At 43.3% G+C, this 10,999-nt stretch overlaps 1 protein-coding gene across 1 annotated transcript in view; it reads left to right on the top strand.

Annotated features, from left to right (window-relative positions):
- Positions 1-9,018, top strand: part of Nipped-A (Transcription-associated protein Nipped-A) — a 22,717-nt gene extending 13,699 nt beyond the window's left edge. Inside the window, exons 15-16 of the mRNA XM_065235117.1 lie at positions 7,632-8,274; positions 8,336-9,018. Coding sequence (XP_065091189.1) covers positions 7,632-8,274; positions 8,336-8,920 — 1,228 coding nt within the window. The 3' untranslated portion in view covers positions 8,921-9,018. The remainder of the gene's footprint in view (positions 1-7,631; positions 8,275-8,335) is intronic.
- Positions 9,019-10,999: the final 1,981 nt, after the last annotated feature.

The following is a 10,999-nucleotide window of genomic DNA, read 5'->3' as shown; positions in this document are numbered from 1 at the left end:
AAGCAGACCCAAACTTGATGCCCTATGTTGGAACTTAATCAAAAACAAATTCGCTACAAGTTGAGAGCAGGCGAAAGCCCGTGTAAGAGCGTCAAATCCAAGTAGAAGTAGCGTTACAAAGCAGATTCTCTATCTTGGGTCGCAGTTCATCTTTGCATGTTTTAGTTGGGGATTAAAAAAAAATATCCAATAGTCCTACACTCAAAAAATTCATCACCTATCTAATGGAAAAATCCATGTGAATTTAACAAAACTGCAGATCTCACCACAAAATCGCATGAAAATTATGAGGCCGATTAAATTTATATGAATAGTCATATAAAATGTATGTGATCAACAGAGTTGTATCTGTTTTCGACTTTCATCTCTCCCGTGATGCGCTTCGTCGAAAGTTTTCTTCTGTTTTTCGCCGGCAGGAGTAACAATACTGACTATAAGATATATGCTTTTTAATGTTTTTTTTTATGTTATGACCATGCTTGAATGTGTTTTTTTTTTACCATATGTGACGACGAGTACCCCTCGGCGCGTAACGATCGCTAGTTACCGCAGGGTAGCTACGCGCATCGATGAGCATTGCCGAACCCGCTGGAACGAAGAAATGTCATTGCGGTTTGACACGGAAGATCAGGCGAAAGAAACGAAATGGAAACATTGACAATAAAGAGTTCGTATCTAATATGGACCAACAGGTCTGTGCCATTAAAAGGGAGAAAAGAGTTCGTATGCAAGTCATGTTTTATGCAAGCAGATAATTTAATTAAAACTAGTTTATATTTAAACTGTAAAAAAAATAGTAAATTAGTGTTCAGTTCGATAAACTGTAAGTAAATAATAAAGTAAATGATGAAGTTAATATTAATTATAATGATAAATTTGTTCCTTATAGCAGAACACCTAACCTAACATTTGTAGTCACTAAAGGAAGTTAGTCGGAAGAAATACTGAAAAATTGTAGGTAATTAATATTGCTACAGTGATAATATTACTAAAAATAAAATTAAAATTACAGCTAAAGCTGTTCCCAAAAAACTTCGAGTTTTACGGGACGCTAAAAGAAATCAGTTTCAACATTCCTTTAGAATTTTTCATCGAACATTTTCCGGACGATGTAGAATAATGGGGATGATTCGCAGGTGCAACGCAATTGCACTTTATGTACCAATCCCGACGAACATGACGACATGGTGGCATGAGATTCCTGCCAGTTGTGGCACCATTACTCCTGTGCGAAGGTCAGTGCCAGTGTTCAGGATCGGAAATGGTACTGTCCCACCTGCGGACCCCTTTGTAAGGAAGGAACAGACGATGTTCCGGAGAAGAATGATAATCCTGATCCTAAGCAATACGGATCCGATGGAGGTAAGTCCGGTACGTCAAAAGGTTTTAACGAATCGGTTGCCAAGAAATCGGACGCAAAAGGTGCCAAGCCGAAAGTACCGGTGAAACAATCGGAGAATCTTGAGGTCCCGAAGAAGATGAAGGCGAAGGCTTCGGCCGGTAGTAAAGCCACCAGGAAGTCGAAGAAAACGGTTGGCGAAAGTGCTACGTCCAGCATACGGGCTCGATTGGAATTTGAGCTGAAGGCGGTGGAAGAACAGCAGAAGATCCAGGAAGAAGAGTTGGCTGCCGACAAAGAGCAGAAAGACCTCGAACGGAGGCTCGAAGAGGAAATGCAGGAGAAGGAGTTTGCGATCGAAACCAAGCGGATCGTCGAAGCTAAGGCTGCTTTACGGCTAAAGATTGCGGATGAGCGGGAATATAAGATGCAGCAGATGGCGATTAGGAGGCAATCGGCGGAGCAGAAGGCTAAGCTAATTCGGCAGGCGTCCGAGTATGGCAGCAGCAGAAGTAGTTTGATTGGTACTGATACCGATTCGAAGGACAAAGTGGAGGATTGGCTAAAGAAGTCGACGTAGCAGACAGCGGGACCGATAAAGGAGTTCACGTCAGCACTTGACTCTAGCAGCGGTCCAACACAGGTACCCCTTGAACAAAATACTAACCATCAAACATCAGCCAATATTAGGACAGATAGGAGCTTAGATCTTCCCCCTCTAACAATACAAAATAAAGTTGCCTCTAACACAAAATCTACCCACATACAACCTTTTGTTAGCGGATAAAGGGCAGCAAGCTCACGCGAATGCTTTCGATAATCGACATTTCGCTGATAAGTTTGGCCAACTAAATATGGGAGAAGATTCGAGATTACAAGCTTGTGCTGACGACCACAACGTGGGTGTGTCAGAAAATCATCTTCACACACACACTCGTGTACTTGATTGAGGTGGTCATGGAAGTCGTTCGTTGAATATGGGTGAAGTGTTGATTCCTATTACCGACAGAAACGAACAACGAAACATTCCAGTGCATCCGGTTGAATTTCGGGGCAATCAGACGGCAAACGACCAAAGCGAGACAGGAGTTGGTAGCAGAAATGGACAACCGGTGTCGTGTAGTAATGCGCGTACCAACCAAAGGAGCGATAAAGAAGAACATTACACAGATGGCCCGACAAATCGACAGCTGGCTGCTGGGGAAGGATTTACCGATGTTTTCGGGTAATCCGGAAGAATGGCCAATATGGATCAGTAACTTCCAGCGGTCTACTGCAACTTGCGGTTTCTCCGACGACGAAAATCTCATCCGCCTTCAACGCTGTCTAAAGGGTTCAGCCCTTGAAGCAGTGCGCAGTCGACTACTTTGTCCCACAAGCGTACCACACGTCATTAAAACCTTGGAGATGCGGTACGGACGACCAGAAACACTCATCCGTTGCATGACAGAGCGAGTTCGGCAGTTACCACCGCTGAAGGCAAATGATGTGGAGAGTATCATCGAATTCGGACTGGTGGTGGATAGTTTGGTTCAGCATCTTGAGAACGTGGGACATCAGGCACATCTATCCAACCCATCACTGTTACATGACGTGACGTGCAGGCAGCCGTATCAACAAGTCATCTTAGCGAGTTGAAGACGTTAAGAGGACCGCTTTTCAGAATCATTCCTGTTACGTTATATGGGAAGAACTGCAAGGTGGACATCTATGCTTTCGTCGATGAAGGGTCGCAGATAACTTTGCTGGAGGATTCGGTTGCAGATCAACTTGGAATAGAGCTTAGAGAAATAATAATAATAATTATTTCTCTAAGAATAGAGGGAACTACGGAGCCGCTGAACTTACAATGGACTGGTAACATCAAGCGCAGCGAACCAAATTCAAGGCGGATCAGTGCTCAGATTTCCGGTAGTGGGTTTTCGAAGCAGTACATACTGGTGAATGCGCGTACTGTCGGCGGACTGTTGCTTCCCTCGCAAAATATGGACTACAGCGAAATGTCTAGAAGATATCCTCATCTGCGTGGTTTACCGCTACAGAACTATAAGAAGGTGTTCCCAACACTCTTGATCGGTTTTGACAACCTGAAACTCACAGTGCTGCTGAAAATCAGAGAAGGAAGGTGGGAAGAACCAAGAGCCGCATTGGATGGAGCATCTACGGATGTACGTCAGATCCGCAATCAACAGTTGTTTGTGGGTTTCATGTTGGAGGATGGACCGATCCAGAGCAAGAACTAAACCAACTAGTTCGTGATTACATCACACTGGACAACATCGGCGTATCACATCCTTCTACTCCGCTGGAATCCGATGAAGACAAGTGAGCAAGGATGCTTCTGGAATCTACTACCCGAAGAGTCGACGGAGGTTTCGAAACGGGTTTGCTTTGGAAGTGGGATAACTTGCGGTTTCCAAGCAGCTATAGAATGGCATACAAACGAATGTGCTCACTCGAGAGGCGCCTCAATCAAGATCCTGTTCTGTATGATCGAGTTCGGCAGCAGATACGAGACTACGAAGCAAAGGGGTATGCGCACAAGGCTACGGATTATGAATTGTCAACTATCGATCCAGATCAATGCTGGTACTTGCCACTGGACATTGTCCTGAACCCGAAGAAACCGAACAAGTTGAGGATCATTTGGGATGCAGCTTCTACGGTCGATGGTGTTTCACTCAACTCGGCATTGCTGAAGGGTCCTTATTTCCCTCTTCCGTCGGTCATTGGCAACTTTCGACTGTACCGTTTTGCTCTAACCGGTGACATTAAGGAAATGTTCCATCGGTTCTTCATACGGATTCAGGATCGTCAGTTTCTGGTTCAGGTCGAGATCCGGTGATCTACGTCATGGACGTAGCTATCTTCGGGGCTTCGTGCTCACCGAGCTGCGTTCAGTACATCAAAAACTTGAACGCAAAAGAGTTCGAAGCGGATTTCCCATGAGCATCAGCGACCATTATCCATCGCCATTACGTGGATGATTACCTGGATAGTTTCGGAACTGTAGAGGAAGCAATGAAGATTGGCAGCGAGGTCAAGAAAATTCACGCCAAAGGAGGGTTTGAGATCCGTAACTTCTTGTTCAACGATCCAGCGATTGCAGCGCATGTGGGAGATGAATCAACGGCAGTGGAGAAGGATATCCAACCAGAACACGATGAACGAATCGAGTCAGTATTAGGCATGAAGTGGATACCGAGCAGTGACACCTTTACCTATACGGTTTCCTTGCGAGACAACCTGAAGCATGTTCTGGATGAGTCTCATATCCCAACGAAACGAGAAGTCTTACTCACAGTATTGAGCTTCTTCGACCCAATGGGATTAATTGCGTTTTTCCTGATCCACGGAAGAATACTGATGCAGGATGTATGGGCGGCACGTATTGGTTGGGATGATCAAATCAACGAGAAGCAGAGATTGCAGTGGAGGGACTGGATCAATCTCGTTCCAAACCTGGACACTCTGCGAATCCCGAGATGCTATTTTCCAGACGCTGTTGAGGAAACGTATTCATCTTTGCAAGTCCACGTATTCGTAGATGCAAGCAGATCTGCATATGCATATGCAGGGTCCTGAGGTTAGTCTTGTAGCAGCGAGATCAAAAGTAGCTCCGTTGAAGATGCTGACGGTTCCACGACTCGAACTTCAAGCAGCTGTTCTAGGATCACGCCTTCTCCACAGCATCGTAGACATGCACGCTCTTCCTGTAAAGAAGCGTGTACTATGGTCAGATTCCAGTACCGTTCTCGCATGGATTAGGTCAGACCAACGCCGCTATCACCAGTACGTGGGGTACCGGATCGGGGAGATATTATCCACGACAGATGTCAGCGAATGGAGGAAGATTGGATCGGTATTGAACGTATCGGATGATGCAACCAAATGGGGTTCCGGTCCAAATATCAGCTCTGACAGCCGGTGGTTCCGTGGGCCAGATTTTCTAAGGCAACCGGAAGAATCTTGGCCAGGCAGTGATGAACCGATAAATCCCACTGAAGAAGAGCTAATTGCTTGCAACGTGCATCGTTATGTACCGGATCCACTGATTAATACAAATAGGTTAAGTAAGTGGACGAAGCTACACAGAACTATGGCGTTCGTGCATCGATTCATCAATAATATTCAGTGGTCGAAGCGGAGAGAAGTACTGGTTCAAGGAGTTCTAACACAGGACGCCGAAAATTCGTTGTAGAAACTAGCGCAGGTCAACATCTTCGCATTGGAAATAGAAATTCTTAAAGCGACGATGGGAGAACCGGAAGCTCGACATGGAATACTGCCGAAGTCTAGTACAATATACAAGCTGTGGCCGTTCATGGACAAGAATGGAGTGATACGCAAACGTAACCAATTGGGGAATGCTGAATGGATACCGTACCGAACCAAGTACCCGGTAATTCTGCCCAGAAAGCATCTAATCACGTTTCTCCTCGTCGACTCATTCCATCGCCGTTTCCGTCACTGCAATCGTGAAACAGTTGTCAACGAGATAAGGCAGCTCTACGAGATTACAAAACTGAGATCACTGGTTACGAAAGTCTCGGAAAGTTGTATCTGGTGTAGAGTTCTTCGCGCTTATCCACGCTCGCCGCCGATGGCGCCGCTGCCGAATATCCGGCTAACTCCGTATGTACGGCCGTTCACATACGTAGGCGTAGATTATTTTGGCCCAGTACTGGCGAAGGTTGGTCGCAGCAACGTTAAACGGTGGATAGCCCTGATCACCTGCTTGACTATCCGCGCTGTTCACCTGGAGGTTGTTCACAGTCTATCGAAGGAATCCTGCGTCATGGCTGTAAGAAGATTCATATCACGATGAGGTTCACCGGCTGAGATATTTAGCGACAACGGGACGAATGTTCACGGTGCGAACAATCAGCTGAAACGGGAGATGGAGGAACTCAACAATCATCTGGCTAGAACCTTCACCAACTCTGCGACTCGTTGGTCGTTCAACCCGCCATCCGCACCACATATGGGTGGTGTATGGGAGCGAATGGTTCGCTCGGTAAAGGCAGCAATCGGAACCATTTTGGAAGTGCAACGACGGCCGGATGACGAGGTTCTGTAAACGGTGATGATTGAAGCTGAGGCGATGATCAACACGAGACCGCTCACGTACATTCCGTTAGAGTTAGCCGATCAGGAAGCCTTGACCCCTAACCATTTTCTCTTGGGGAGCTCAAGTGGAGTGAAACAACGTCCAACGATGCCCGTGGATTATCGTGCAACTTTGAACAGTGGATGGAAGCTTGCCCTGCACTTGACGGATGCAATATGGAAGCATTGGATCAAGGAGTACTTGCCGGAGATTTCGAGAAGGTCGAAGTGGTTCGAGGAAGTGAAGGAGATAGCGGAAGGAGATCTGGTGCTGATCGTGAACGATACGGTACGAAATCAGTGGATCAGAGGGAAGGTGGATAAGGTCATTCAAGGAAAGGATGGACGGGTTCGGCAAGCGTGGGTGCGGACGGCGAACGGAACATTACGGAGACCAGTGGTAAAGGTGGCGTTACTCGACGTCGTAGATGGTGGTAAACCGGAAGCCGCATAATGGTTTACGGGCGGGGGAATGTGACGACGAGTACCGCTCGGCGCGTAACGATCGCTAGTTATCACAGGGTAGCTACGCGCATCGATGAGCATTGCCGAACCCGGTGGAACGAAGAAATGTCATCGCGGTTTGACACGGAAGATCAGGCGAAAGAAACGAAATGTAAACATTGACAATAAAGAGTTCGTATGCAAGTCATGTTTTATGCAGGCAATTAATTTAATTAAAACTAGTTTATATTTAAAAGTTAACAAATAGTAAATTAGTGTTCAGTTCGATAAACTGTAAGTAAATAATGAAGTAAATGATGAAGTTAATATTAATTACAATGATACATTTGTTCCTTATAGCAGAACACCTAACCTAACATTTGTAGTCACTAAAGGAAGTTAGTCGGAAGAAATACTGGAAAATTGTAGGTAATTAATATTGTTACAGTGATAATATTACTAAAAATAAAATGCTGTAACAAACTTCGAGTTTTACGGGACGCTAAAAGAAATCAGTTTCAACACCATAGTTGATAAGGTTAACATCATTGGGGCTTCATCCAGCCTGTTGATGTAAAACAACAATAAACACATACATGTTACGTGAAATTCAGATGAATTTCAATAATATTGATAATGGATGAAAATTATGTGCGTTTCCAATGGAAGCTGACACACAACATCGTTAATGTTAATGGTTTGTTTCTATCAAATAATATAACCTTGGTCTCCTTTTCAGGTCCTTCTTGATCGAAGAAAAGTGTCGCTTCTTGTCCAACTTTAGCCAAAAGACTGCAGAAGTCGAATTGCCCGGTGAACTTTTGTTGCCCAAACATTCGCATTATCATATCCGGATAGCCCGTTTCATGCCACGAGTGGATATCGTTCAGAAGCACAATACCGCTGCCCGACGGTTATATATTCGTGGAACCAATGGCAAAATCTATCCATACTTGGTGGTAAACGACACAGGTCTCGGCGACGCTCGACGCGAGGAACGAGTGTTGCAGCTGCTGCGTATGTTGAACAATTATCTCGCCAAACAGAAGGAAACTTCGAGACGATTCTTGCACATTACTGTGCCAAGAGTTGTAGCTGTTTCACCACAAATGCGACTGGTTGAGGACAATCCATCGAGCATTTCACTGCTGGATATTTACAAAAATGGTTGTGCTAAATTAAACATTGAACATGACGCACCGATTGCCCGCTATTACGAACGGCTAGCAAAAGTACAAGCACGGGGATCACAAACAAACCACACCGTTTTGCGGGACATTTTACGAGAAGTTCAAACAACGATGATCCCCAAGACGATGTTAAAAGATTGGGCTGTTAGAAACTTCCGTTCAGCGACTGATTATTGGCAGTTTAGAAAGATGGTATTATTCTAAGCAGCAAAATGTTAAACAGCTTCTAATCAATCATCTTCTTGTCTTTCAGTTTACGCTTCAACTATCTCTTTCTTGTCTTATGGAATACAGCTTATATCTCACTCGTCTGAATGCAGACATGATGTATCTTCACCAAGACTCTGGACTAATGAACGTTTCCTACTTCAAGTTCGATGTCGATGATAACACAGGACTATTGGACGTCAATCGACCAGTGCCATTCCGGTTGACACCTAACATCGTGGAATTCTTATCGACTATTGGAGTATCTGGTCCATTGACTGCTTCCACCACAGCAACGGCTCGTTGCCTTGTGCAACCGAATTTCAAACTTCCAACAATTCTAAGAGCCATTCTACGGGACGAAATCATTGCAGTGCAAAAAAAACGCATTCTGGATGAAAAGGTAATCGATCAGAATACTGATCTTTCGCAGGAAAATCCGGCAGTGGAGATTGACTCCGAGACGGTAATCAATACTGTAAACAAAGCGGTTAACAATATTATGGCCCGACTGAATTGTTTGGCTCGGTTCGATAATTCCGAGGTAAACAGAATGAGTACACTTGTACAAGTTGCTAGTAATGCGGATAATCTTTGTCGAATGGACCCAACGTGGCACCCTTGGTTGTAAAATTCATGCGTCCTAAAATCGATGTTCAATTATCGGTTGAGTATACTCCACAGTTACTCAAATATAATATTTGATAATAGATTAGTTAGTAAGGTTAATCAAGTAGTAGTAATTATTTGTAGAGAAATCCCTTTTTTCAATAAAGCATGTCGGGCTTTATTATTTTACTGTACCGTCGATACCTTACAACGCAAGAATGCATTGAAAAAGAGTTGGACTGTTGCTTACCGTATCCACTAATCAGCTGAGACAGTGGGACTTCACGCGATTTTTACAGAGGTAGGCCTACTTTTGCCTCTATCCTCGGATAAAAAGCGATGATAGATATTGTCTTCAAAATGTCATCAATTTTTTGGCATGATATACCGTGTCACTGTTGTAAACATTGCAATAACAAGCCCATTTATTGATATTGATGTTACTTTCATGAAATCAAAATTGTCCAGGTTCATGTCATGTCCTTCTGGAATTCTTAAGATTTTTTTTGCCTGTGTAGTTTCGTCTCGTGATAGTGAGAGGCTGCGAAGAGCTGTTTTCTCATTCTCACATGACGGTCGTTATATTTACCAGCTCTGACAACAACACTACTTCTATGTAACGTGATTCAGAGATTCGATTGCGCAATGGATCATAGACGGTAGACTACAGGGAATGCCCATTTTGCCCCAATTTACCCATGATTGGCGACTAAGTTACATCGCTTTGACATCCATTTCCGATACTTTGGAACAGCTGTGGGTTAAAATCACCACGCCTAGTCGAGTTGTTAGTGTGGGTGTGATCTATTGACCGTTTATTTGTTTATTTTTGTTTATTTGTTATGTTTGAATCTACAGACTAGAAATAGTCCCAATGATGTGTTGTAAAAAAAAGTTCAGATTATACAGACTACATATACTACAGTTACTACAGTTACAAACGAAAATAACTAGGAAAGCGTCAAGTTACTAAAAATTTATAAGTCTTAAATTTTACACTTAGCTGTTGGGCATCAAGCGCCTTCGGTCAGCAAAAAAGGCAGAGCATCTTCGGCGAAGCATATTCCGTGTCAAGTGGAAATCGAACATCGACGCTACTCGGTTGAACACTCGCTGCAAGCCGTAAATAGCGCTCCCTAAGCTATAATTAGTTCGAAGAAGTGCAAGTCTCAGCATAAGACTGTTGCGTAGTGATCGAGGTTGAACATTAATGTTCACTTGTTGTAGAATTGCTTCGCATTCGATGCGTCCTTTCAGTGCGAGGGTTAAAGCTCTGAAAACATCTCTTCGGATACGTTCGACATTGAGCAATTGGCAGCGATTCTCGTACACTGAGGAAATAATTCGTTCGAATTTCATACGAAATGCTTATGGATTTTAACCAAAAGAATTTGTTTTGAATTTCATACGATAGCATTATGAACGCACGCCTTCGTTATCGTGTATGATTTTCGCTATATATCGATATGAGTTTCATAAAGCTGTCGTATGAAAATAGTACATTATGATTATGATCGTGAATATTTATGCTCCTTCAGATTTTGTTTTATTTTTCATATGAAATTAATTTAATTAAGTAAAACAAACAATTAAATAATTTGATTTGCATTGTCTATTTGATTTAACCTGCAGCTAAAATAAATCAATTGAAAAAAATATATTAGTTTATATTAGCACGAGACAATGCCTGAAATATTTTTTCCTTGGTCCACGTTATTAAGGCTGCCGTATTTACACCACACTCTGTAATTTTAGTCGAAATTCATTGATTAAATAGTAATATAGATGCTAATTTGTACCCGGGACATCCTTTTACACTGAATTTAGCGTTTTTTACCTCTGAACACAGGCAAAGCATTCACCGGAACCTTGAGATCCGATAACAATTGCTGTTTGTTTAGGTGTTGAGGAGCCCCCCGGTGAGCCCCTTCATACAACCGAACTTTTTTCTGTGGGTTAATGACAACAAAAAAAAACAAGTGAGCCAGTTCGAAACCAATCGTATAATGTGATAGATAACCAGAACAAAGAAAGATAAATACAGAACCTTTGTAACTTTTTATGCAATAAAGAACACGTTTTCGTTGAAGTGATCGGGCGC

Source organism: Ochlerotatus camptorhynchus, unplaced genomic scaffold, assembly GCF_037179485.1.
Source record: "Ochlerotatus camptorhynchus isolate MF236.1 unplaced genomic scaffold, CSIRO-AGI_Acam_v1.1 ptg000459l, whole genome shotgun sequence".
NCBI classification, from domain to species: Eukaryota; Metazoa; Arthropoda; class Insecta; order Diptera; family Culicidae; genus Ochlerotatus; species Ochlerotatus camptorhynchus.
This window is presented reverse-complemented; position numbering and strand designations above follow the sequence as displayed.